The 27,741-nt window shown below is 58.3% G+C and overlaps 1 protein-coding gene across 2 annotated transcripts in view; it reads right to left on the bottom strand.

Annotated features, from left to right (window-relative positions):
* Positions 1-27,741, bottom strand: part of TTYH2 (tweety family member 2) — a 35,657-nt gene that overhangs the window by 3,420 nt on the left and 4,496 nt on the right. The window contains exons 2-13 of one of the 2 annotated variants that reach the window (XM_070389020.1): positions 23,602-23,774; positions 19,872-19,983; positions 14,477-14,697; positions 10,242-10,337; positions 9,634-9,706; positions 5,867-5,936; positions 5,314-5,369; positions 4,775-4,867; positions 4,481-4,573; positions 2,831-2,973; positions 1,994-2,176; positions 1,438-1,542 (exon numbers count right to left, since the gene is read on the bottom strand). In XM_070389020.1, the coding sequence (XP_070245121.1) occupies positions 1,438-1,542; positions 1,994-2,176; positions 2,831-2,973; positions 4,481-4,573; positions 4,775-4,867; positions 5,314-5,369; positions 5,867-5,936; positions 9,634-9,706; positions 10,242-10,337; positions 14,477-14,697; positions 19,872-19,983; positions 23,602-23,774 (1,418 nt within the window). The remainder of the gene's footprint in view (positions 1-1,437; positions 1,543-1,993; positions 2,177-2,830; positions 2,974-4,480; positions 4,574-4,774; positions 4,868-5,313; positions 5,370-5,866; positions 5,937-9,633; positions 9,707-10,241; positions 10,338-14,476; positions 14,698-19,871; positions 19,984-23,601; positions 23,775-27,741) is intronic. The other variant, XM_070389021.1, reaches the window with a different exon arrangement.

Raw genomic sequence — 27,741 nt, 5'->3', positions numbered from 1 at the left:
TGTACTGAGATTAACATGAAAATCAATCTGAATTCCTGGGGCCACAGCAGCCGGCGGGAAGAAGCAGGAACCGAGAGGCTTCTTCTGGTTCACAGAGAAGCCAGCTTGGGATTTCAAAGGGGCCAACTGTGGAAGTAGGCCTGGAAGGGCCATTGTCCCTGCTCGGGGCCCCCAGGAGGCAGAGCAAGGCCCGGGTCGAGCATGGTCTGTAAAGGACAGCGGGGAGGCGCTCTGGGCAGGACAGCAGCAAGGCGGGGCCGGGCAAGGAGAGCCGGAGGGTCGGCTTGAGCAGGGCACTGAGGACACTTGGGGCCGATCGTCCTGCGTGCGGGGGGCTGGCCTGTGCCCAGCAGCACCCCTGGCCTCCACCCGCTAGAGGCCGGGAGCAGCCAACACCCCCCGCCAGGTGTGACAACCAAAGGTACCTTTAAGTGTAAAGTAAAGTGTCAGTCGCTCAGTCGTGTCTGAATCTGTGGGACCCCATAGACTGTAACCCGCAAGGCTCCTCTGTCCATGGGATTCTCCAGGCAAGAATACTGGAGTGGGTAGCCATTTCCTTCTCCAGGGGATCTTCCCCACCCAGGGATTGAACAGGGATCGAACCTGTGTCTCTGATGTCTCCTGCCTTGCCAGGCGGGATATTTGCCACCTGAGCCATGGGGGAAGCCCAAAGATGCCTTGAGACGTGGCCAAGCGTCCTCTAGGGAAACAAACTCGAGCGTCCTGGGGGAGACCCAGTGCTCCACGGTAAGGCAGAAAGGTCACCTCCTCAGGCCCCGAAGAACAGCTCCTCCCTCTAGGGCCCATCGCACCGTACGGCACTTATTACAGCAGCTTTCTGAGTCTCCCTGCTGCGGATTATCCACTTCCTGAAGAGGGCTGGGTCCCCCGCTCTCTTTCCTGGGTCCAGAGCTGTGCTTTTCACTAAGAGCACTCACTGGACACCCTGAGCTGCTTCTCAAAGCCAAGCCTACGTCATGGGTCTCATGTCCTAGGGGCGCCAGGGCTCCAGGTTCACCACCTGAATGGCTTCTTCCAAACTACCAGGATGGGGCGGGTGAAACGCCTCGCCCAGCCCAGTGAAGGGGACGGCTCCTTCCCCGACAGACACCTGGCTCAAGAACGCAGACGTCCAACCTTGTCTCAGACCCCTTTCTTTCTTATCAGTGCCAGGCTGATTTTTGTTTGCTTTTTTTTTTGGCTGCACCACGCGACATCAGGATCTCAGTGCACCCTCTGCAGTGGGAGCTCGGAGTCTTAACCCCTGGACCTACAGGGACGTCCCGGCAGTCTGCTTTAATGCTTATCCAATAACAAAACCGTTTTGTTCTTTTCTACCTCTGTGGGAGGGATTCACTGGGTCCCCAGGAGGTTTTCTCTTTAACGGCGCCCCCCTCCCCAGCAGGGTTTGTGCGTTTGCTGGGGAGCCCAGCTTACCGTGGGTGGAGGGGAGCCCAGCTTACCGTGGGTGGAGGGGAGCCTCTTCCGATGAGCGGCACGTTCTCGTAGCGTGGGTTCCCGCCGAACAGCGCGGCTTGGTTCCTGTGGGGCCGAGGGGCGAGGAGCGCTCAGGGCGGGGACACAGGTGTGTGCCCGGACTTCTGCAGGAGGGTCCCGGGGGTTTGGGTTTGCGTAAGGGAGATAGAATTGGACCACAGACAGAGGGGAGGGAGAAGCAGCAGGGAGCGGGTGATAGGGCCAGGGGAGACGCGGCTTCTCAGGCCTTCGAGCTGCCCTGCAGGCTTGAGGCAAAACACTGACACCTGCAGCGGCTCTTCCTCGAGCAGATGCTCTCGGGGTGGGTGGGGGGGCCCCACTCAGGCGTCCCAGCTGCGGCCAGGGGCTCAGCTGGCTTCAGATGCCTTCCTCCCCCTCCCTGGCCCCCTGGACCCAAACATGCCCCCGCCTGCAGATCCAGCTCCCCCAAGGCCAGGAAAAGCGCCACAGCCCCAGCCCGGCATGTTGGGGGGAGGCCCCGGGAGCCCCGCCGTACATGTACTCCGAGACGGGGGCATTGGAGATGGTCTGGGCTGGGTGCAGGCTGCCCTGGCTGCCCAGGCCGCTGCTGTAGCTACAGAAGCTGCGAAGCTGCCCCCGAGGTGGGTTGTGGGTGGCGATGCGCCGGGCCTGGGGGTTGAAGGGGTCGTCGTCATCAATGTCGTCATAGTCCCTGTCCCTAGGATGACACGCAGGACACGGCCGTGAGGGGCAGGGGAGGGGCGCCAGGCAGTGGGGTCCCGGCCCACTTCCCAATCTTTCCTCCCAGGACTCCCCCTCTGGCTGCAGGTGTCTCCTTGAGGTTCTCTGAAAGTATGGTCTTCAGCCCCGCCTTATACATATTACTCTGCTCCATTCCCAACTGCACACCCACCTCCTCCAGGCAGCCCACCCTGCTGACCACCTGCACGCTGATCCTCCCTACCCTGCCTCCTTTTCTGATTACTCTCGAGACACTGAAATGCTATCTTGTCTGTCTCCTCCATGAGACTATAGATGCCCTGGTATCAGTGCTACAATCTGTTCCTTCCGGCATTCTGGGGGCACCCCTCCCAGCAGCAGCATCACCCCGCAAAGTCCTGCAGAGGAACAGGGGACAAGCTAAGGAGGCCAGCCTGTGGCACGATGCCCTCATCATCCTTGGCCCTGCTCTGGCCCCCTCCAACCTCCTTCTGGGGTCCTGCCTGGACTTTCAGGGACGCTGCCTCAGAAATCCAGCCAGCCTGTTGGGGCTGAATGCCCGGTCCCCTTGCTGCCCCTCCCCACCCCAGGTTATCAGTTCTCAGCTCAGCCAGAGAGCAGAGCCTCCCGCCCCCTTCCCCAGGAAGCCCACCTGGTGGCACAGTGCTTCCAAGCCCCTGGCCCCAGGCAGATCATGATGGAAAAGGCCAGGGCGGCCAGGAGGGAGAAGAGGCCGAGGTACAGCAGGCCCTCGAGGCCGTCGTAGCAGATGCCGGCGAGGGCGTCCAGATAGTCCTGGAGGAGGAAGAGGGGCACGTAGCTGCAGGGGGAGAGCGGCACTGCCGGGGGTCCCAGCTGGTCTCTGGAAGCCCCTCTCTCCCAGCCTGGACCTGGGATCACCTCCCCTCCCCCATCCCAGGCACAGTGTACACCCACGAAGAGTCCATGTTCAGGACCCCGACACGACAGGGCGCTTCTTGGTTCTCTCTCGACGCGTTTGCTGACAAACTGCGTGCTGGGCTTGGAACAGGACAGATGATGAGCTTGCGGGTGGGGGAGCCGGAGGGCAGAGGACATTTAATCTGAGGCCAGGACAGCAGGGAAGCAGAGCGAGCCTGTAGCCTCTGAGGCAAAGGGGCCAGGCTCGGCGTGTTCAGGGAGGAGGCAGAGGTCAGCTGAGGACATGCGAGATGGCACCAGCTCTTGCTGGACCTCGCATGGCAGGCGAGGAGGAGCTTGAATGTAACGCAAGGTGATGGGAAGGCACGGGCGGGTTTGGGGACGGAAGGCTGTGATCCAATTCGGTTTTTAAAAGGCTGCTCTGGCTGCCGTATATTAAAGGTAAGGGGGTGGGAGAAAGTGGGGACCGGTTAGGAGGCCACGGCTGTCACCCAGGGGAGCAGGGCGGTGCTTGGACCAAGGCGGGGGCTGCGGGGGGGACAGAAGTGGATGGAGCAGGGTAGATCCGAGGGTACAGTGGTGAGCACTTGCTGAGGGATGGGGTGTGGAGGTAGGGGAGGAAGGGTACTGGGGCCACCCCCTGTTCTCAGCTCTCAAGTCAGGCTGCCAGGGTTGGAAACCCACGGCCTTGACTCGACAGCTCTGGAATCTTCCGTAAGCTACTTTATAGATAGAGATATATACATCTGTCCATCTATATGTCTACCTATCCATCCATCTATATTCACACACAAATTGCTATCTATAACATTTCTCATGAAATATCAGGTATTTCTTAGTTTAACAGTGAGGACTAAATGATACATCAGATATACGGTGTATAGAACAAGGTGGAAGACAGGGACTCAGTAAATTGCAGCCATGATCATTATCATGACTGTTCGCCCAAAATCCATGTGGGATGTGAGAGCTTGTCAACATACACTGGCTTCCTGCTTTGGAGGAGAGGAGGGGCTCACATGCATCCCTGCATGGATGCCTGACATTGCAGATTCCTAGAGATGACCCTGGCAATGAGAATGGGGTGTCCACTTGCAACACAGGAACTGGATGGGTTGACCAGATGGCTGGGGGTCTGTGCACTAGGGAACAGCCTTCCTCATGTAGCTCAGGGTGCCCCGAAGCAGATCCAACTCTCCGTACCCCCACCCCCTGGTACCTTTCTCTGCGTCTCCCCGTCTCAGCTCCTGGAGAGAATCTAGAAGCCAGGCACTCTTCCACCCCATTCCCTGAGTCAGGCAATTACTCTCCCAGCCTCTGCTGGCTTCTCCCTGGGACGATGTGGCCTGCTGGGGTGCCCCCCCCCACCGCCCTCCGCCTGCCCCCCAGGGCCACCCCGCACCTTGTGCAGCCCCCGGCAGTCCAACAAGGCGGTCAGCTGGTGGAGGCCGGACTCGGACGAGTTCAGCAGGAGCTGGATTCCAAGCAGATCTTTCTGAAGCAGGAAGAGGTGGACATGCAGACAGACCGAGAGGCAGAGAGTGAACGTGGGCAGCAGGGAGGGTTGGGGATAAACCCGCAGACGGCAGCTTCGGCAGAGAGGCCTTTAAAGCCACAGCAAGGGGCTAGATGCACAGGGAGGGGACACGCTTTCTTTCCCCGGCCCGGGTCCCCAGGGGAGGGCCGGCTGCCTCACCTCTGCGGTGGGGAAGCGGGGCACGGCGAACTGCAGCAGTCCTGCTACCTGGATCTGCATGGCGGTCAGCGAGCGCTGGAAGACGGTCAGGGCCTGCGCCGGGAGAGACCACAGCCCCGCGTGAGGTTTACTCCCAGGAGCCCCCCGCTGCCTCTTCCCCTGCAGCCCCCCCGATCGTCTGCAGCAGCAGTCACATCCCTGATCGGGGACGGGCCTTCCTGCTGGCAGGTCTTCCCCTCAGCCCTCAGCCTTCCCTAGAGCCGCCCCGTCCACCTGCTTCCTGCTACTCCAAGTGTCCTGCTGGGACAGCCTGGTCGGGGAGCTTGTGAGAAATGTAGAATCTGGGGCCCGCCCCAGACTTAAGCACAACCTCTGCATGGAAACCAGCACCTAGGGTGATGGAGCTGACCCAGAGGCCCCTGCAGAGGACCCCAGAGAAGCAAAGAACAGCCAGGCACCTCCACCTTACAGGTCAGTGCTACGGCTGACCACGTGGGGGCGCTGGGGGCAGGGTGAGGGCTGGACCGGGGGAGCCGTACCTGCTGGAAGGGGCTGCTTGCGCTCTGACTGCAGTACAGGTAGTATTGGGTCACCTCTGCAAGGAAAAGACACTGGAGTCAGGTAGGAGCTCACACGTGACCCGCGCTCATCCATCCTCCGTGGCCAGGCCCGTCCCTGAGTTCCCGAAGGAGACAGCTTCTAAGACCTGGCCCATTGGTTCGGCTGGTCCTGAAGGACCGTGATGGGGCAGCTCTGGGTGACTACAGGGCTGAAAGGGAAAGAAGGGCACCGCCTGGGGCCTCCCTGGCTCAGACGGCAACGAATCTCTCTGCAACGTGCAAAGTCTCTCCTGCAACGTGGGAGACACCTTGGTCGGGAAGACGCCCCGGAGGAGGGAATGGCTACCCACACCAATATTCCTGCCTGGAGAATCCCATGGACAGAGGAGTCTGGAGGGCTACAGGGTCCCAAAGAATCGGACACGACTGAGCAACTAACGCTTTCACTTTTTTTCAGGGGCACAGTCTGGCTGACTGCGGGCCTGGACTGAGCATCCCAGGCGGCTCTGACAACAGCAGCTGAGATCCTTACCGGGGCGGACCTGGCCCTCTGTGATGTTTAGGATGAAGGTGTCTGGAGCCGCACAGAAGTCGCTGGTGCCCTGAGCCAGGGAGAAACAGAGAGGGTGGAGGAAAGTCACACACTCCAAGGAGTTCAGGCACGGGGACCCCGCGGCTCAGACTCAGCTGGGCAAGAACCATCAATGGCCAGCTTCCCTGGGCTTCCCTGGGTCCTGGCTTTGCCCCTGCCTGGCTCTCTTAACTTTAGAGACAAGGGCTTAGCCTGGGTCTCAGCGTCTTCATCAATCGCACAGGAGAGAGATGCTCTTCACCTAATAAATCAATCCACGCAGCGTACTCAGAAAAGTGACGGCAGACAGACAGCATGCACTCTGCTCTTACCTCTGATTTCTGAATGCCTCTCCTGGGAGGGACCTGGGTGAGGCACGGGGGTGCTACAGGACACATTTTGGAGAGTTATTTGCACCACGGCCTGGTTTGCCTATCTCTATTTTATTCTTTGTCTTGCTGTTACCAAGTCCGCCCCGACTCCGGGGGGTGTCCATCTATGAAGCCTGCCCCAGGATGTCTTCCTAAAGAGTTACAGAGGTGCTAAATCCCTCTCTGAGCTTTTGGGTCCAGGTCTTGTCATGATAAGATGGGAGGTCAACAAGAGCACAGGGCTGAGAGGGACACGGGCTGCAGGCTCTGCTGTGGCCACACCGGGGGACCCAGACCCTGCCGCCTGGCCCGGCCTGGCTGGGGGACCACCGAGGGCCCCGGGGGCCAAGCCGCGGCAGGTCCGGGCCCTCAAAGAGGCGGCTGCAAGGACGCCACCCTCTGAGCCAGGCCCTCCACAGGTCTGGCCTGGGGGGTGCAGCGGGCACTGGGTAGAGGGGCGCTCCCCCCTTTCAGGTCACCCCGTGACCCTCCCAGAAAGGGAATAAATGTGTAGGAAACCAATGGACTGGTGGGAAAGGTTGAAGGCAAAAGGAGAAGAGGGCGGCAGAGGGTGGGACGGTTGGATAGCATCACCGACTCAATGGACGTGAACTTGGGCAAACTCTGGTAGTTGGTGAGGGACAGGGAGGCCTGGTGTGCTGCAGTCCATGGGGTTGCAGAGTCAGACACGACTGAGCGACTGAACAATAACTGATGGACACTGACCACATGCCTCCCAGGGGTCCACCAACCCATCTCGCCCTCATCAACAAGCCTTCGCAGAAAGTGCCGCTCTTCTGCCCATCCTACAGGAGGAAACGAGGCCTGGGGAACTTCAGGAATGCTCCTGGGGTTCCCTGCCGGGGAAGGGGAGTGCTCAGTGGCCAGAGCACCTGGGTGACCCTCCCCTCCAGCCTCTCCCAGAGGCCACTTCTCCCCGCTCCTTCTCCTTGGCGCTGTCTCTCCTCTCTGCCCCTCACTCCTGCCTAACACTCCGGACTGTACAGCGGGGTGGTCGAGCAGGCGGGGCTCAGTTCCCTGGCTCCCATCTGCCTCCTCATCACGTTCTTTTTAAAAAATATTCATTTGACTGTGTGGGGTGTCTCAGTTGTGGCTTGCGGGATCTTTAGTTGGGGCTCGGTAACTCGAAGTTGCGGTGTGTGGGTTCTAGTTCCCTGACCAGGGACGGAACCCAGGTCCCCTGCACCGGGAGCTCGGAGTCTCAGCCACTGGACCACCAGGGAAGCCCCTGGCACGTTCTTGGGGGGCAGTGCTCCTTCCTGGAGACCCTTTCTGGGGGGACAGGGGAGGGAGAGGGTGAGGCCCCAGTGTTGGCGCTCTGCCCCACAGCTCTCAAAAACAAAAACAAGAGCAGCCCCAGAAAAACAGGCTGCGCGGGCAGGGGCAGTGGCCGCACAAAAGCTCCCCACAACAGCCTCGGAGGGCCTGGCTCCTTCTGCCCCACTTCCTATTAACATGCAGCAGGAGCCGCAGCCCCGTCAAAGGCCCATTCACTGCCTCACCCTTGGCCTCTCTCACACAAGGGCCTGATTAATCGAATTAGGGAGATGGCCTTTCTCTGCAGCTCCCTGGCTGCCCGGGGGGCCCTCGGCTGGGAGCTGCAGTCGCCTCTGGTCGCTGTGAACACAGAAGCCTGGTGAGAGGGAGGAGACCCTGCTGGGAAGGAGCTGGCTCTTGAAGGGGTGCCCATGGTGGCCAGCTGGAGGCGCCCGGGGGAGGGCCCGCTGTGTGCAAGCTTCCCTGTGCCCACTCTTGTCCCCGGAGAAGCGGCTCTCTGCCAGGCAGCTGTGCGTGTGGCCTCGGCCAGCAGCCACCCTCCCTGGACCCTGTTCAGCCCGCCAAGCTCCAGATGACATCAGGATGCGTTTGACTGTGACCTGGGCCCTCCCGGTGGCTCAGATGGTAAAGAATCCGCCTGCAATGAGGGAGACCTGGATTCAATCCCTGGGTTGGGAAGAGCCCCTGGAGAAGGGAATGGCTACCCACTCCAGTATTCTGGCCTGGAGAATCCCATGGACAGAGGAACCTGGCAGGCTACACAGTCCATGGGGTTGCAAAGAGTCGGACACGACTGAGAGACTTTCACTTGGGCCCTCCTACTCTGCTCTTCTCTGTACCTGGAGGGGCCCCAGCCCTGGGGACATAGGCTCCTGCTGCCCAGGGCTCCCTCCGCGGTCCCAAGTGGACACTGTGTGATGTGGGGAGGGGGGACAAAGCAGGAGAGGCCCACCTCCTCCCCCTTCCGGACAAGCTCTGCCCAGAGCTACTCAGACAAGCAGCACCAGGGTCCATGCACTCTGGGGGCATCGTGGAGGCCCACCGGCCAAGGCCAGGGTCACCAGCCGGCCCCCGTCACTGCGCCAGGCATGCGTTTGGGTAAAGGAGTTCCTGTGTGAGCCCTCCCCTCTTTTTTTTTCTCCTGGATCGAAAGGGCAGAATGGATGCAGGTCACAAGTTTGCTCTGTGGCTCTTAAGTGAGCTAAGGGGTTCTCTGAAATCCCCATAAATCTGCCCCTCTGTCACACACACACACACACACACAGACACGCAGCCTGTACCACCACTGTGTCGATCCACATGGGGCTGTGATGATCTGCCTATGAGCTGAAACTTAAGAGGAAACGTCCCGTTCTTCTGGTTCCTGCATCTCCAGACACGCACGCCCCTGAGAGCCACGTAGCCGAACGTTGAATGAATGAATGAACGCCGTGCACACAGCTCCTCTGGAGTGCTCAGTCCACCAGAGACCAAGCGTACCTGCCTAGCTGGCTTCCCGCCCACACTCCTGACACCTTGCGTGTGTGTCTGTTTTTTGTTGTTTTTTTTTTTCACATTTCAAGGTACCACAAATGGAAACACAAATCGGACGGTCTGTGTGAGTCCAAGCGCAGTGGATGGGAGGCCACCTTCTGCTTTCTGGACGCTGGGGAGGAGTGCGCGCTGAAGCCCGAGGGTGCTTCCAGAATGGGGTTCAAGCCCTGCCCAGCCCCACCAGCTGGGCTCAGCTCTTCACATCCAGAAGAGGCACCTGGTCCCCCGTGCCCGGCCGCACAGGCTGTGGCAGGTGGGTAAAGGATCAGGCTTCAGGCCTCTTATCTTGCTCTGCCCTCAAACGGCTCATGACCCTGGGGCAAGCCTCTTCCTTTCCCAGGGCCTGTGTCCCCATCAAAAGGGATGGGCCAAGCCCCTTTAGTTCCCAGACTCTCGGATTCTTGGTTAGGGACTGAGACCAGAAGCTGGCCCTGCCATGGGGACGCTGGGCGGCACACATCGACACACCACCAGACTGAAGACCACCCGGGCGGACCACCGGCACCCTCATGGCCCCCAACTCACCACGGCCGCGGCAGCGTCAGCAGCCAGCGATGTCCAGCTGAAGAGCAGGGCCAGCACCCCGCAGCAGAGCATCCTAGAGGAGAAGCAGCCACCAGTGGGGTCCCGGCAGAGGCTGGCAGGTGGGGGTCCCTTGGTGGCTGCCCACCCCCCAGCCTTCGGGACCCTTCCTCTTGGCTACGACCTTGTTCCCCTGGCCCTCTAGACTCCCTTGGCGGCCCCAAGGGCAGCCCCAGCCTGAGCCCTAACTGCTGGCAGAGGGATATGGACCGATGCCCGGGGCACAGGTCCCCAAGGGAAGAGATAGCAGCAAGGGCGTGAGCTGAGCGGCTCTAACGGCTCAGCTGCGGAACAGTCAGGCCCTGGAGGCAAGCAAGGGCTGGGAGCGGGGAAAGCCCACCCCTGGCTTGGTGTCCAGACGGCAGGATGGTGGCTGCCGCCCCCACCCGGCCCCGGGCCGGCTGCTGAGAAGGGGGGAGGGAGGCGGCATCAGGCTGCCCCTGCTGCCCACACGCCCCCGGCCCCCCAGGCCCTCATCCCTCTGGACGGCGGCACCGTCACTCCCCACGCTTGGCCAGCTCTTCCCCCAGACCCAGAGGCAGGCTACTCACGAGGCCAGGAGGCACCTGGAGCGCTTGGCCAGACCCAGGCAGGCCAGGAGGCAGAGGACCAGGTCCAAGACGAACAGCAGGAGGTAGGAGAGCCACCTGGGCGGGGCGGGAGGGGCAGTCAGGGAAGAGCTGCCCACCGGGGCCCCTGGCCCGTTGGACTGTTCACAGGACAAACTGCCCATAGCCGGCGGCTAAGCTGATGAGCCCGGGGGCCAGCCCTGCCCCGGACAGCACGAAGCCAGTGTGTGTGGTGGACAGCCCTTGGGGCTCCGGAGGCTGCATCCCGGCCTGTGCTTGGACAAAGGAGTCACCCTCCCTCCCCCGGCTGAGTGTCTGAACCAGCACTGTCTCCTAGAACTTTCTGCAGTGATGGACACGGACCACCTACACACTGACCACTCTCTGTGGCTGCCTATGTGTGGCTGAGAACGTGGCCGATACAACCGAGGAAACGAATTTCACCTTTCATTTACTTTTTCTTCTTTTTTTCAGAATTGAAGTATAGTTGCTATACAATATTATGTAAGTTACAGGTGTACTATGTATTAATTTTTTTGAAAGTCGCTCAGTCGCGTCTGACTCTTTGCGATCCCATGGACTATTCAGTCCATGGAGTTCTCCAGGCCAGAATACTGGAGTGGGTAGCTGTTCCCTTCTCCAGGGGATCTTCTCAACCCAGGGATTGAACCCAGGTCTCCCACATTGCAGATGGATTCTTTACCAGCTGAGCCACAAGGGAAGCCCTAAAATACTGGAGTGGGTAGCCTATTCCTTCTCCAGGGTACAACATATGACTCACAATTTTTAAAGCTTATACTCCATCTATAGTTACTATAAAAATATTGGCTATACTCCTCATGTTGTACAATATATATCTTTTATCTTATTTTTTTAATTTAACTTGTACTTTATATGGGAGTGTAGCTGATTTACAATGATGTGATAGTTTCTGGTGTACAGTAAAGTAATTCATATATACACATACATGCACCTACCCTCTCGTTTCCTTTTTTTTGGCTGTGGGCCATGCGGGATCTTCCTCAACCAGGGATTGAACCCGCACCCCCTGCAGCAAACGTGGAGTCCGAACCACTGGACGCCAGGGAAGCTCCTCATAGCCTTTGTTCCAACAGCCACTCGTGACCAGTGGCCACGCCATGGACAGAGCAGGTCTAAACCATCTCTGGGAGGCATGTATTTGGACCCTGGTTCCTGTTGCTTCTAGAAGGCACACACAGAGTCAGCCCAGGCGAGGTCTGACAGATCTATGCCACGGATCGTAGCTATGATGGATCACAGCCACGGATCTAAGAGAGCTAAGAGGCCCGCATCTTTAACGATGGCGCCCCGCAATGAAGAGTAGCTCCCGTTCTTCACAAAGAGAGGAAAGTCCAAGCCCAGCAAGGAAGACCCAGTGCAGGCAAAAATTAAATAGATAAAAAGAACCTTGGGGCCATCGAGCGCTGGAATCCCATTCTACAGATTGGAAAACCAAGGTCAGGGGGAAAAGAGGCTGGCCCAGGGATTCCAGACTCTCCGAGTCTTCCCACAAGAGATAGGGCCAGCCACTTGGAGCCCCTCAAAATCCTGGCTTCCCATTTCACAGCTGAAGTTTTCTTGTTGCCCTTCTCTCTCCTACTCGGCACACTGACAGGAAATCGAGGTAGGACTGAGTCGAAGCTCCACGATCACGAAGCTCTAAGATTATGTTTCAGCCTGCTCGGCATCCCCGCCTCCTCGCGTTATAAAAGTTTCCTGGAAACAGCTCTGCAAGGCGGATGCGCTTCCCTAGAGGAGCTGGCTGCTGACATGGGGATGAGTTTCTAAGCAAGAACTCGGCTCTCCCAGGAGCCACAAGGGCCCCTGCGGCCACGGCTCCTCCCACATCCGGCGTGGATGCGCTGGCTCTGTTACACCCTTTGAAACCTCTGGAGAGCAGTCTCTGGGTTTTTAATTGCCTCTAACACGTAGCCAGGACTTGTATAAAAGTATTAAGAAGAATTTGCTCAGCTGAGTGGCTGGGCTCCAGCACCATCCGGAAAGCAAAGGTGGGGAGGCTGGTCCCAAGGAGACCGGGGCCCTGGGGCTGGTGAGCTCATGAAGAATAAAACGAGGCTTTTGTGCCAGGGCGGCTCATTCGAGAGGAGGAAACAAATGGCAGATGAGGGGAAGGGACAGAACGTCAGCAGCGCTCCGGAGCCACAGGTGCCCACCGTGAAGCAGCCCTGAGCGAGGGGAAGAATTTGGGGACGAGGTTCCAGGAGGCCCTCTCTATCACCCTCACTGAGACAGACACTGTACAGCTAGCACCACCTTACCCCAAGGTTTTATAAAATCATCTGAAAAAGTAAGCCCTTTTGATGCTTATGTTCTGGCTTATTTTACCAAGGTCATTCTCAAAATGCCCAAATTAAGCCCTTCAGTATACAAGGCTTCCAAGGTATACTTCTTCTCAGTGATAAAGAATCCACCTGCCAATGCAGGAGAGGCAAGAGCCTGTGTGAGTCCCTTCTGGATGACTTTTTTTGGTCTTAATTGTACCTTCTGGTATGAGAGTTTGGTCCAGACTCATTGGGTACAGTCCCTACCCAAACCTGGAGTCAGACATTTTTCCAAGGGAGCCTGGTTCCTTTCAGGGCTGCCCCGGTGATACAGTGGTAAAGAATCTGCCTGCCAAGCAGGGGACCCGGGTTCGATCTCTGGGTCGGGAAGATTCCCTGGAGAAGGAAATGGCACCCCACTCCAGGATTCTTGCCTGGGAAACTCCATGGAGAGAGGAGCCTGGCGGGCTATAGGCCATGGGGTGGCAAAGAGTCGGACACGACAGAGCACACACGCAGTGCAGTGCTCACACACGGACCAGGCTAGGTCCATTCAGGGAGAGCGGCAGGGTCGAAACGGACACCACTTTCCACAATAAAAAGGTTTTGGAGGCTCAGGCACTGACTGTCCCTCGTGTCATGGGACTAATCAGATGCCACTGTTTGGAGTCAGAGGTCACAGCTAGTCCTTAGAGTCAGCAGTTTCCTTTCGGTTACTTGGGACACACGAGCCAAAAAAAACACAAGAGAATAAAAATCTGGGTGACGTCTGGGAGGGCGGGGGCTGGATGGGCAGGCAGGGGAGGGACGCAGAGCACTGTCCAGAACTGGGGGCCTCCTGAGCTCCCTCTGGTCAAGGCCTGGCCATCTCTTACCCCAGGGAACAGAGAGCCCTGGATGGGGAGGTCCAGAGGCCACCAGGGGCATGTTCTCTGGGTCAGTGTTAGCTCAGCCTGGAGTGGGGCTTTCTCAGAAAGCGGAAGTGAATTCAGAGTAAATTGTGCAGCATTGTGGTGGAGACTGTGACCTTTGCCGGTGGCTTGAAGCAGAGGCAAGAAACTGGGGAGGGCGAGGGGCATCCAAAGGACAGATGTTTGCTCCCAGGGCTCCTGCATCCCCCGCGCCCCTGAGCCAGGCGCTCTGCCCTGATGCACAAGGATGTGTACGCCGTGCGTGCGCGTCACCCCTCCGCTGGGAGCCCCCTAAATCTGGACTCCGCCGCCTTTCTTGGTTGTTCCCAGAGTGACCTTCCCCAGACCCTCCGTGCGGACGGAGGGCAGCCGATCCCCACTCAGCTGGCCTGTGTCCACTGCCTTCACCTGGGATGGGGTTCGGGTGATGGGGAGGCAGGGGAGATGTAAACGAAACCCCAAAGGTCTGAGGACGCAGGAGTGAGTCTGCATACCTGATATGGCAAAGGTGGGGTGGTTCCCTGCAGCCCCTGTCGCTCCGCTTTTGGGCATCTCTGAGGCTGGGGGCATCTCTGAGCTTGCTAAGCAGTTGCCATCGGGCAAGGCTCTGTGCTGCCAAAGGCGCTGCCATGCCCCCGACCCCTCGCTCCTCGGGGGCTGGGTCTGCAGGTGCAAGGAGCCCTGGCCCCTCAATCCGAGAAGGCGAGGAACCCGTAAACCAGCTGCACTTCACTCAGCCCTGAGGATGCTGGTCCTGGAAGAGCTCCTGCTATGCGCTGGGTGGGTGGCCAGGTGGAGCCTGAGATCTTGGCTCGTCACCGTCCCTCCGGGGGGCTCAGTGCCTGCGTGTACAGGTTGGCTGCACTCCCTGCCTCCACAAGCTCTCGTGTCCTCTGATTTCAGACAGTGGCTTAGTGAGCCCTTCCGGGGGCACTTCCCTGCTGGAGCCCAAGATGCTGACTCTGCTGAAGGGAGCTGGGGTGCCCCTCCCGGGGGCCCTTACCTGTAGTACTCCACAGAGCTGGTCTGGTTGGCCAGTTCGGTCAGTTCCTCGGTGACCTCCGTCCACACGGGCACCCCTGCTATCTGGGCGATGATGCTGCCCGCCGTCTGCTGTAAGAACTTCAGCGTCTGGAGGTAATCGCCCCGGGTGGCGAAGATCTCACCCAGGCGGGCGAGGTGCTGCTCCAGGTCCACCTTCATCTTCTGGGTGGTTCCCGACACCTGTGGAGGGGCGGAGCTTGAGAGTCTGACCTTGGTGGGGAGGAAGCTGGAGTGGGTACACGGCCTGATTCAAACTGGAGGGGAAGAACTTGGCCTTCAATGAGTGCTCCACAGGTACCGCCAGTCCTGAAGTCATGAGGCTGCGGTCCAGGTGGAGAATGGATGGCAGAGCCTCCCCTACCCACCCAGCCCAAGGGTCCCTCCATCAGGGGCACAGGCCCGATCTAGTCCTAACCAGGACCCGGCCTCCGAGACCCAGTGCCTTCCTAGGAAGACAGACCCAGATGGGGAAAGAAACAAGAGAAGCCATTTTTCTTCCTTGAAGATTCTCTTCCAAGTTTAAACATTTTGGACGATGAATTCTTGTTGAGGGTGAGGAATAAAACGTTTAAACCAAAGAAGCCCTCCGTTGCTACCTGACCTTTGGTTCCCACAATAGGCTTTCTCAGCATCTCACAAGAGAAAGGCTTTGTTGTACAGCGAGCGACAGCTCACAGTGTCCTGAACCCGAGTTCGTAACAATGGGACTTTGAAATGATACAGGCAGATCTGATGCTGCCGGGACACGCACGTGACAGGAGGAGGAAACCGGTGCCTTCTCTGTGCTCACCACCCGCCTGGGCCCCCACGTCTGCCCTGCGTGGAGTTGAGCAGACCTTGAAGGAAGCATCTCTCTGCTCAGAAGTAGAGAGGAAGGTCAATGGCGGTGACTGTCCTGGGCTTGCAAACAAAGACCACAAGGATTGGAAAGATGCTTCTCAACAGCCCAGATATAGGGTCCTGGCAGGGCCCTGAGACCCAGCCAAAGAATTCCAAGCACCTTCCCCCCAATCCTGCTCTGAGCCTGGGTGTTGGCAAGAGGGGAGGAAGGGCTTGGTGGCTCTGAAACTGTCACGTTTCACCAACAAGCACAACTGGCTGGAAACGGGGAGCGTGTGCTAATCGTCCAGGCAGCCTTCAGCTCCCCAGGTCTGCAAGGAAGAGGAAAATGACTCAGAGCGGGAATTCCCTGGAGGTCCAGTGGTCAGGGCCCTGCACTTTCACTGCTGAGGGCATGGGTTCAACCCCTGATTGGGGAACTAAGATCCTGCAAGCTCTGCGGTGGGGCCAAAAAAACAAACAACAAAACAAAAGGACCCAGAAGAATGTTTAGAAACTTCCCAGGGTGAGAGCTGCACGGAGAGACGATTAGACCTCACTCCTGGCAGCAAACGCTATTTCTGGGCGTTAGAGGGGCTGGACAGCAACTCCAGGGCCTTTCACATCTGTGCTGTGCTGGGAGTTCCTGGTTCACAAAAGAGAATGGCCGCCTTTGTTGCATTTTGCTTCTTCCAGCGTCAGCAGCTTATTCCCTTTTCTGGCCTGCTCCTGGTCCTTACAACCTGGTTAACAGCTACGAGATGCCAAAGTGCAGAGATGCCGGGCACACGCGTTAGTAAATCCAGCAGCTGACCCTCACCCGGATCAGCGCTCCTTTTCAGTTCAGTAAGGTCACCGGACAAGCGCTCTGCAGCCACTGATCCAAAGGCAGTCTTCATAAACGTTAATGCCGGCAGCAAAACCCGCTCTGCGTGATGTTTCCATGTTCCTCTATGAAGCCTAACTCACTTTAGACCACAAGGCTGTTAAAAATGCTCTGTAAACTTTTCCTGTAAGATCACTTCTTTCCCCTTCCGTAGCTCTAAAATGTTTCACTTCTCTACTTCTTAAATTCCTCCTTGGAAAAAAAAAAAAACAACGCATACACACACAAGCCAGCAAACATCTGCCAGGCCTTCTTTTCCTCCTGATGTCTTCCCACAGGAAACCAAACAAAACAGAAAAAAATTAAAATTACAGCGCTGACCCACTTACATCTACCCCTTCCCCATTCTGCCCCCAGTCCTTAGAGGTTCATCCCAGAGCTCCCAGAAGGGAGACAGGGGTGGGGGACACTCAGAGATGGCACAGGCGCTCCCACGGGGAAGAGACACTCTTCAGATCAAGGGGGCTGGCTCAGCTCCCCAAGTTGGGGCGAAATCAGGGGCAAGCTAGCAGGTGGAGGAAGCTGTTACCCTGGAGGATGGAGCAGGCATTCTCCAGCTGCGGACCCTGAACCAGTGGCCTCGCATCATCAGCTGGGAACCAATTCTCAATGCAGATTCTCAGCGGAGAGTCTGGGGAGGGGGGAGGGCCCGCCATCTGTGTCTGTCAAGCCCTCCAGGGGATTCTGATTCAAGCTCAAGTTGGAAAATCTCTGACTGAGAGGAAGCTCCTTTTCAGAGAAGGAGGTGAAGGGGTGGAGCCTAGGCAGGCTGGGGGCAGGGCCCGCATCTCAGAGCCTGGAGGGGAAGGGCTGAGACCAGACCCCTGGGCTCCAGTATTGGGTTCTGAAATGTGCCAGCTCCCCACCCTGGGGCAGCCATAGCACCTCCCTGTGCTCAGTTCCTTCACCCAAACGCATGCCCACAGGCTGGCTGCCAGCTCAAACCCGAGCCAGCTGAGCTCCCAGAGCGGTAGAGTCCCGGGCCGCGGTTTTAAGCTGAGATCCCAGTGGGCTTCCCTGATGGTAATGAAGTGCTATGCAGGATACCCAGGAGATGAGGGTTCGATCCCTGGGTCAGGAAGATACCCTGGAGGAGGGCATGTCAACCCACTCCAGTATTCTTGCCTGAAGAATCCCATGGACAGAGGAACCTGGTGGGCTGGAGTCCACAGGGTCACAAAGAATCAGACACGACTGAGTGACTGAGCAGCAATGGGTTAGAGGCATGCCAGGTGCCCTGGGTGAGGTCCAGATGGGGTCACTGCATCCAGAGAAAGGATCCACCCAAGGCATCCCTAGCGACCCTTTCTGACCCCCCAAATCAGTATGTGCGGCTGACTCAGGACCCTGCTGCCAGCCGTGGCGCAGGGCTCCCTCAGGCTGGGAGGGTGCACATCTGGGGCTCCTGCTCCAGCAAGGGGAGCCTGGCAGGGCCCACCTTGCTCTGGCCCAGGTCTGAGTTGCCTGACCTGTCTCTCCTGAGTACCCCACCCCCAGCCCCCATCAAAGCTCCCACTCTTCCAAGGTAATGACAGTGATACATATTATTACAGTAATTATAATAATAGCATCATTAGCATAGCTCCCCCACCAACACTTGGAGAGTTCTTTGCAGATAACCAGGCATTTTCACAGGCATCATCTCATCAGCCGTCACTCATCTGATATTTGGCCTTCACCTCTCAGATCTGGGGGCCCGCTAAGATCTGCTGTCTCCACGGAGCCTTGGGACTAGGGGTCCTGGGAGCCCACCCCAAGGGCAAAACCAGCCCTGGAGGCCCAGCACAGGGGGCTGCCTCTCCAGGCAGTGTCCCCGGCCCTGGGGCACTCTCGGCATGGGGCGAGGGGCCCAGCCTGGAGGTCCCGGTCCCAGCTCATCTCTGGGCGATAAAGACATGAAGAATTTGAGTTTTCCCATCAGGATGGCTCAGGGACTTTCTTCCTCGGTCCCTGGGGAGCCACAGGCCATTCTTCCCATGGTCACAGGTCAGACAGTGAAGGGCATGGCTCCGGGGCTTCCCCAGAGATTCTCCTTTGGAGGGTGAGTTCTTCCCCCCGGGGTTCTGGTGCTGGTGGGTGAAGCCTCTTCCACACCGGGGCAGAAGTGAGGGTGGGGGCCCCAGGGAGTGAGCCCCGCCCCAGGCCAGGGCGTGCCTAGGGCCCCCTGTGCTGGTCAGCCTGCGTTCGGCCCGCCAGCTTCTCCACCCCACCGCACTCTTGGCCTGTTACAGCTGCCCCAGCCCAGGGTCCAGACAGCTAGCTCCTGGTCCCCAGGGATGGGTCCCAGCAGACACAAGGAATGGGGCAGGAGAGTAGGGCCCCTGGTCTGGCCTGTGGCCCTTGGCTTCCCAGAAGGACTTTATCTGAGGCCAAAGCCAGGGCAGCCAGCAGCCAGCCACCCCAGCCGAGGGCCAGCACAGCTGTCTCTTTAAGGGAGCTTGTCCCGGGAGGGCTGGGGGATTAAGGCCTTAGCGGAGCTTAAGGGAGGGGGGTGCGATGGGGTCGAGTCCCTCCTCCAGAATCCTCTTCCAGCAGCACTGGGATGAAGTCCACACGCTCCAGTCGGGGTCAGATTGTGTGGCTCAGGCCGCCGGACACAGTCGGCCATTGGCTGAGGTCACCCCTCTGCTGGGGACCTGGCCCAGGGTGGATGTAGAGCGGCTGGCGTTTCTGAAAACTGCTCCAGAGTCTGGCTCCTGGGACACTGGGGCTGCTGGGAAATCAGCTGGAGAGACCTGGTGCGTGAACGTGACGCAAGGGGGCCAAGGGCTGTGTTTTCGGAAGACCCTGCCTCCCCGCCCAGAGGCTCACAAGTGGACCTCTGCCTTGTGCTAAAAATCCCACCTCTCCTCCGGCATGTCCTTCACCCTGAGCCCCCAGCTGCAGTCACGGCGCCTGGAAAGCAGAGCCCGGAGCGCACTGTGCTGGCCTTGAGGGCTCTGCACTTGGTTTTGAAGCGTGTTCCCCTTGACGTCTCCTGGACCCGACCCACAGCGCTCTGTACTCAGCGCTGAGAGTGAACACAGAAAACACCGTGGGGGGCTTCCCTGGGGGCTCAGTGGGAACGGGGCCGCCTGCCGAGGCCGGGGACGCGGTCGCGCAGTCCCTCGATCCCTGGGTTGGGAAGACCCCACATGCTGCAGAGCAAGTAAGCCGGAGCGTCACAACCGCTGAGCTGGCCCTCCAGGGCCCGGGAGCTGTAGCTACTGAACAAAGCCCGTGGGCCCTGGAGTCCATGCTCTGCAACCAGCAAAGACACCGCAAGAGAGAAACCCACTCACAGCAGCTGGAGGAAAGCCCGTGCAGCAACAAAGACCCAGCGCAGCCAAAAATAAATAAGCAGATAAAAACCACTGTGTGTGTGTCGGGGGGCCGGGGCTGATCTACATTCAAGAACCTCTTGGGCACAGGTCTCCTAAAGGTGGGTAGGATTCGATCCCGCGCCCCCAGGCCCCATCCGCCTTTCTCCTTGGTTCCTCACCCCCACCCCTGCCTGGGGAGCAGAAATGGCCTGTTTGCTCCTGGCGGGATCAAGTGGCAGCCCCAAGGGGCGTCCAACCCCCTTGGAGCCGAGCTGGCCAGATCTGACCGGGGCGTCTGTGGGGACCAGGCTGACCTCGCGGGCCGCGCCTGGCTGCCAGGACCTTACCAGCACATCGATCCCGGAGAAGGTGTGGTTGGCGTTGTCCAGGGCATAGAGCAGCTGGTACACCCCGTCGTTGGCCTCGCTGTTTCCATAGAAACCCACGCCCACCGCAGCGCTGTGGGCGAGACCCCAAAGTTAGAGGCGACCCCGGAGGAGATGGTTTTTTCCAGGACACCATTTTTTAGTGCCGTTTTAACTGCGCAGTGAACGTGAATGGAAAGTATATGGAAGTCCCCGTGGTCCGGCCCCTCACTCACACAGACTCCCTGACGTCCACAGCCCCCACCAGAACGGAACGACTGTGACAACGGATGAACCTATGAGGACAAGCCACTGTCACCAAGTCCGCAGTTGGCGTTTGGGTCACTCCTGGTGCCGTAGAGTCTCATGTGTTTGAACAGAAGTATAAGGACATGTGTTTGCCATTATAGCATCACACGGGGTGGTTCCACGGCCCTCAAAATCCTCTGTGCTCTACCTTCTAATCCTCCCCTACCCCCAAACCCTGGCAACCATTCACGTGTTCACCGTTCCCATAAGTTCTGCCTTTTCCAAAACGTCATATGCTTGGAATCATACAGTATGCAGCCTTTTCATAGGCATTTAAGGTTCCTCCATGTCCTTTCGTGGCTTGATAGCTCATTTTTCTTTGAGAGCTGAATAATAACCCATTGTTTGAATGAAAACAGTTTAGCCGTTCACCTCCCGAAGGGCATCTTGGTTGCTTTTACTGGTGTTGTTCAGTCGCCAAGTCATGTCCGACTCTCTGCAACCCCGTGGACTGCAGCACGCCAGGCTTCCCCGTCCTTCACTATCTCCCAGAGTTTGCTCAGATTCATATCCACTGAGTTGGTGATGCCATCCAACCATCTCATCCTCTGCTGCCCTCTTCTCCTGCCCTCAGTTTTTCCCAGCATCACTAGGTCTTGGCAATTATGATGCAAGAGGCTCTAAGCATCCATTAGAGCGGGTGTTTGACTTCAACTGAGGGACTCTTTCCTGGGGGTAGGGGAGAAGGGGTGGTTTAAACTTCTGGCAAGTGTGCTGGCCAGGAGATGAGGGAAAGGCTCTGGGCCAGTGGGCCCTGGCCTGACCGACTAGTCTTACAGCACGTTTTGTTTAGCCCAAGGGAAAACACTCCCGTTCTCTATCCTGGGGCTCCAAAGGGTGGAAGATTTTGCTGGCTGGGCCCCAGGGATTCTGATGCTGGCAACAAGTCAGGGAGGGGCTCAGGAATCCGTATCTTTCAGGCTCCCCAGGGGACTCTGACACACATGGCTATGGGACCACTGAAGTCTCGTGAAATCACACCTGCCTCTCCGAAATCCTCTTAGCGTTGGGGACTCCCCTCCGTTCTCTATCCTTTCCCCGCCCCCCACCCCCTCCAAAGCTGCCCATCCTACTGAAAAGTTCTGGCTTCTAGAAAGTCCTACTCCTTGCCTCTCTTTCTGGTGGCGCACAGGCATAGCTGCCCTGCAGCAGGCGGGATCTCCCTGGATCAGGGATGGAACCCATCTCCCCCGCGTCGGTAGGCGGATTCTTTACTACTGGAACACCAGGGATCCAGAAAGTCCCTTCTTAAAACCACACACCCACTGATTTCTGGCTGTCCTCGGGGTCAGCCTGGAACAAGCCTCCAATTCTGCAAGATGACCTGCTGGACATCTGAATGGGGCTCTGTATCACCCTCCTCATCACTCTTCCAGTCAAGCGTGTCCTCCAGACCCTGGTCGACATCTGGTTCAACTCATCTGGTCGGCTGGTGCTCTGAGTGGCGCTCCCAAGCCCAGGCGGTCCCTCCAGCTCCGAGCTTGGGGCTAATGCCCCAGGGGCCTGCCTCCCTGCCACTGACCCTGTGGTCCACAAACACCCCTGGATTTCTCCCCAAGGACCGCTGCGAAGCCCAGGTGCTCCTCCTTGCTCTAGTGCTGTACTGACTTTTATTTTGTTTTAACCAAAGGCAGAACTCTAAATCCATCTCCGTGAAATTTCATCTGGTTGGTTTTGGTCCAACATTCCAGCCTGAGCAAATCATCTCGAATCTTGCTTCTGTCACAGATTGTATTTTATCTGACTCACACCACTGGGGGTCCTCCGAAGCGTCATCCAACAGCCTCCTTGAGTTTTCATCCGCAACACTGGTTTCGGGGGTGGGGGTGAAGCTACATGTGTTTACACTTATCCTTTTTCTTTGAAAGAGACAGGACCTGCGAAGGAACCCCTGGGAGGCTGTTACGGAATCCTCCTTCCAGGGAGCCCTTGGCCGCTAATTCAGTGTCTCAGGAAATGGTCCACGGCCCGCAGGGCACAATCACCTGGAGGGGAAGGGGGGCGGTCCACGCTGCACCCATTGTTATCAGTGTGGTCTGCAATGTGCACTTTGAAACACGGTTCCCATCTGCTTCGTGGGTCTGACACACGCATGCACCCGTGCTATACTTTGGTGAACCAGCGCGTAAATCGATACTCTGCATTCACCCAGAACTGTTCACCCAGCTTTGAACCCCCTTAACGGCACTAGCCCGGCGTCAGAGCTCGAGACCGCTCCCTCCTCATCCCCCCAGCCTCACTCTGGATCCTTCCCCGTCCTGCTCTCGTTGACTCGCTTTCCTGCCTTTCTCCCTCAACTCACTCCGACCTGGCTCTGATCTCCAGAGACTGTTGACTTCCACTGCACTCACCCCAGATCCCTCCGCCCTGCAGCCCCACACTGCGGGCAGGACAGACGGTGGCCATGATCTAACGGAGAGAAGACAGCCCTGGGGGGCTGTGAGCTGCCGGGGACGAGCCCCCAGGCATCCTCATGGCCCAGGCTCACTGGACCGTGTCTGCCTCCCCCGTCCGGAGACAGTGGGTCAAATCCAGCAGGACCATCCCCCAGAGTGCTTCAGGTGGGCCTGAGGCTTTGGGGAAAATCTCTGTAGATACAAAAACAAGGAAAAACAACTCCTGGGACTTCCCTCGTGGTCCAGGAGCTGGGACTCCGTGCTCCCAGTGCAGGAGGCCCAGGTTCGATCCCTGGTCAGGGAACTAGACCCCACATGCCTCAGCTAAAAACTAGTGGAGCCAAATAAATAAATGAAAATTTTTTTTTAAAAAAGAAAGAAAACACGAAAAATACAACTCATGAGAAAACAAGGCCCGCGTGTGTGGGGTCACTTCTTGAGCAGTAGCTTGACTCTGACACAAAGTCAGAGATTCTCACTATTGGAGCAGAGAAGACCTGGCTGAGGGTGCTAAGAGCTATTGATCTTGTAGAAGGTGGAATTGATCTGGGCTGGAGTCAGACTCTGATTGCAGATCCAGGGCGGCAGCTGGGAGGGGATGGGATGCAGAGAGCGGAGTTGCCACCGGTCAACTGCCCAGGGAGCTCCCTGCTGGGCTGGAGAGGCTCACACCAGGGGTGGCGGCCTGGGATGCTAGGGAGCTTCCCATAACCACCCGGGATATCTGATTCCCACCACTTGGCGAGGAAGCGGACAGCATGCACCCCAGAGACAGGCTCTCCCACCCAGGTTCCCGGAGCTCAGGCACGACCACGTGGGCAGACAGCTGATGAGCCACCCAGGGTCTGTTATGATGGGGTGGGGCTGGAGGTGGAAGGTGAGGAAGGGGTGTCCTGGTCAAGGGGCTGACCAGGGGCGAGACCCAGATGGTCAGGGCCACTTTTCGTCCGCTGTGTCCACCTCCCACCTCCGTGCCCCCGCCTGGCCCAGAGCAGACGGACACTCACCAGCAGATGAGCGCAGCCACCACGGCCGTCCAGGTGACGCAGCAGGAGCGGGGGCGCTTGGTCTGCACCGCGTCGTCCTGCCGGCAGCAACACACGCAGACCAGGTAGGCTGCGAGGAGGACGAGGTTCAGGCCCAAGCCGACGGCAGCCACCAGCCCCAGGAACAGCAGCGACTGAGGAGGGAGAGGCCGGGCGTCAGCGCTGGGTCCCGGGGGGTGCGGGGAAGGGCCCCGAGCTCAGCGGGGCTGCGGAAACCGCGACTGAGCTGTACATCCGACGCCCTCCTCCCAGGACTGACGCTCCCACTCTGTATAAAGCGCCCTGCCCTCGGGCACCAGGAGTTGGGGGGAGATGGAGCTCAGGTGTGGGAGGGGGCAGAGGACCCCAGACAAGAGGAGGCAGGAGGCGTGGCTCGAGGCTGGCCCCCCATCTGGGGCATGCATACCTGGATAAAGGTAAGGACCAGACCCTGCCTAATGGATGCTCTGAGTCACTCAAGAGACAAGAAGGAATTGTCCCCAGACCCTGAGGTCTGGGGGCGATGCTTGGTATGACCGAGGGAGACAAGGGGAAAGACGTCCACACACCGGAGCATCCGAGGCCTCCTGAGGAGGCAGGGGCTTGGGCGGGGTGTCTCAGAAGCTGAGCGGGGGCCTGGGGCAGACGTCCTGGCGTATGCCCCCTCTGAGTCTCGCTTTAGGAGTTGGAGTCCCTTCCCAACCAGAGGCTAACTCCATGCGGGGGGAGTGGGAGATGTCAGGAGATGTGCCTGTGGAGGTCCCTTCTACCGCACCCCGAAAGGGACAGCGACCCCCAGATGCCAAGGGTGGCAGCCAAGCCCAGAATCCTGAACGGGAGAAGACGCTGTCTCAGGCCCACCGAACACCTCAGGGTCCTACAAAGGGGGCTGCTGTCGGCCAGGAGGCCCGGAGCCCCCTACTCCTTGCCCTCCAGTCTCCTGACTCAGCCAGATGGACACCAGATGGCCCCAGGGCTGGACCTGGCTCTAAGTCAGGTTCCTGAGCCGACGGCCTCATCCTGCTGCATACGTGCCCCCGCGTCGCTCCCAGCTGGGAATCTCCAGCACTCCAGTCTGGGCTGTCGCGGTGAGGAGATGGGCAGATTGGGGGAGACACTGGGATCCTTCCGGTCTGAGGAGGAGACAGGTCTCAGGCTGGAGCATGCACACACCTGGAGGCTGAGGCCTGCATTCTGAGGTCATCTTGGCAGGAAGGGGCGGAGCCTCAAAAGGGAGAAGGGGCACCTGCTCTGCTGGTCACCTGGACCGACAGGCTCCCGAGCATCACAGACAAATGGCCATAGTGATGGGGACAGCCCAGAAGTGGACAGGGGAGACGGCCCACTTGGATGTGGGACAGGTGGCTGTGACAAAGCGTGGCTCTCACCTCCACCTGGCGTAAATGCATCACAGACACTGCCAGGAACCTGCCCTGCCACCCTCCCGACTCAGCAGCATGGAGGGCGAGCCCTCCTCCTCCAGGCAGTTGGGAAGGCCCAGTGGACCTGAATACATGCGTCCCCCTGCAGAAGTCCTCCTGGGGTGGCAGGGGCAGGGGCCCCTGAGCCTGGACCATTAGGCTTGTCCCATGCACGGAGCCGGGAGGCTGGCCTCGGGAGGCTGTGGGAAGGACCGCCCCTGCCGGGCCCCTGGTGGCTCAGACTGTAAAGAACCCGCCTGCAGTGCAGAGACCGGGGCTCGATCTCAGGGTCAGGAAGATCCCCCAGAGGAGGAAATGTCTACACACTCCAGTATTCTTGCCTGGAGAATTCCATGGACAGAAGAGCCTGGCGGACTACAGTCCACAGGGTCGCAGAAGAACTGGATGCAACTGGCAACTGACACTGCTGGCCCCCAGCACAAGCCCCCAGGCAAGCCGCTTGCTCACTGGAGGCCCTATGGCCCCGGGCCATGGGGAAGAAGGTCAAGGACAGACACGGGTTTCAGCTCAGTTCAGTTGCTCAGTCGTGTCCAACTTTTTGTGACCCCATGAACTGCAGCATGCCAGGCCTCCCTGTCCATCACCAACTCTTGGAGTTTGCTCAAACTCATGTCCATTGAGTCGCTGATGCCATCCCACCATCTCATCCTCTGCTGTCCCCTCCTCCTACCTTCAATTTTTCCCAGCATCAGGGTCTATTCAATGAGTCAGTTCTTCACATCAGTGGCCAAAGGACTGGAGTTTCAGCTTCAGCATCAGCCCTTCCAATGAATATTTAGGACTGATCTCCTTTAGGATGGACTGATTGGATCTCCTTGCTGTCCAAGGGACTCTCAGGAGTCTTTTCCAACACCACAGTTCAAAAGCATCGGTTCTTCGGTGCTCAGCTTTCTTTATAGTCCAACTGTCACATTCATGCATGACCACTGGAAAAACTATAGCTTTGACTAGATGGACCTTTGTTGGCGAAGTAACGTCTCTGCTTTTTAATATGCTCTCTAGCTTGGTCATAGCTTTTCTTCAAAGGAGCAAGCGTCTTTTAATTTCACGGCTACAGTCACCATCTGCAGTGATTTTGGAGCCCAAGAAAATACAGAGGTTCAGAGCCTTGTTGTTCAAAGTGGAGTTCACCAACACTGCAGCACTGACCTCTTCTGAGATGCAGAATGCACCATCTCCAGCTCCACCCTGGCCCCAGTGAATCAGAAGTGCGCCAAGAGATGACCGGCGGGGCTGTATCCCGTTCAAGTCTGGGAAGCACCGAGTAGTGTCCACAGACTTTCTCGAACTGCTTACGACAGCCGACCCTTTCCTTCAGACTCACTTAGCAGAGCACCGATATACAGAGCGTCCCCTGAATGAGGGGTGGATGTAAATGCCACGCTTTGTCCTGGCCACCCCCTTGCAGGCCCGGGGTCCCTCTGCTAGAGCCCAGGATCCCCATCACAAGTTCCAGACTGCTATGCAGTGTGCAAACCCCTCGAGCCGGCAACCCTTCTCCTTCCCCTGGCAGAAAGGAGGGCCTGTGTCCCCGCCGCCCCCCTACAACTGTTCACCGCAGCCTAACACTGCAGTAAGAGTCAAGCATCGGAAGCAACCCAAATGCTGACCAACAAGAGACCTGACACCTAACAGGTGCTAGAGCCACAAAATGGAATACTGTGCAGCCGTGAAAAGGAAGTGGCAGCGACAGCCAGTGATCGGGTGGACGTGACAGACGCGACACAGAAGAAACGAGGGACACGGAACAGCAGGGGCTGTGCGGGTTAACTGACGTAAGACGCGAAGTAGGAGAGGCTCATCTGCAGGGACAGGGGCCCGAGACGCAGCTGCCTCTGGGAGGGAATCAAGGGAGACGGAGCTTCCCGGGGGGTCAGGGATATACGTGGCCTGGGGTGGTGTCTCATACCACACTCACACACGTGCACATACAGGTACTGAAGTGTACACTTACTAAGACAACACACTTCTCTATAAGTTATTCCTAATGAAAACAAAACAAAACCCGGATAAACCTTTTCCATAAATCAGAGACCCGCAAACAGTCAGACCTCCTCCCAGCTTCCCTAGACAATCTCACCCTCGATCTCCCCACAAACAGGAAAACCCACGGACTCTACCACGGGCCCCCATCCGGCACAGCAGGACCTCCGGGAAGTAATCACGACTTGGGGCGGTGCCACCTGAGTGTCTCCAAACCACAGCCCGTCCCTACCCCTGGGTTTGCTCCCCCATTTCACCCCTCACAACACACTGGGGCCCCCTGACCTGTTGCAAGCTCCGTACTGTGGGCAGGGCCCTGGGATTCTCAGGCGGAGGGGCCTCTCCAAGCTGGGCGTCTGGCCTCAATTCTTTTACTCCTGCTTTGGCCCAGCCCGGGGAGGCCATGCCTGGGAAATCCAAACTTGGAGGCCCTTCTGTTAGCAGCTCTCTTCCAGAACTTTCTTCGGGCACTGGGAGCACAAGGGCAGGGGCAGAGGAGCTAGCATCAGGGTTTGGGCTGTTTAGCAACTCAGTCGTGTCCGACTCTTTGCGACCATATGGACTGTGGCCCGCCAGGCTCCCCTGTCCCTGGGATTTCCCAGGCAAGAATACCGGAGTGGGGTGCCGTTTCCTTCTCCAGGGGATCTTCCTGTCCCGGGGATCAAAGCCGAGTCTCCTGCATTGGCAGGCAGGTTCT

The sequence above is a fragment of the Bos mutus genome, chromosome 19 (genome assembly GCF_027580195.1).
Source record: "Bos mutus isolate GX-2022 chromosome 19, NWIPB_WYAK_1.1, whole genome shotgun sequence".
NCBI classification, from domain to species: domain Eukaryota; kingdom Metazoa; phylum Chordata; class Mammalia; order Artiodactyla; family Bovidae; genus Bos; species Bos mutus.
Note: the sequence above shows the minus strand (reverse complement) of the source record. Positions and strands in the feature narration are given on the sequence as shown.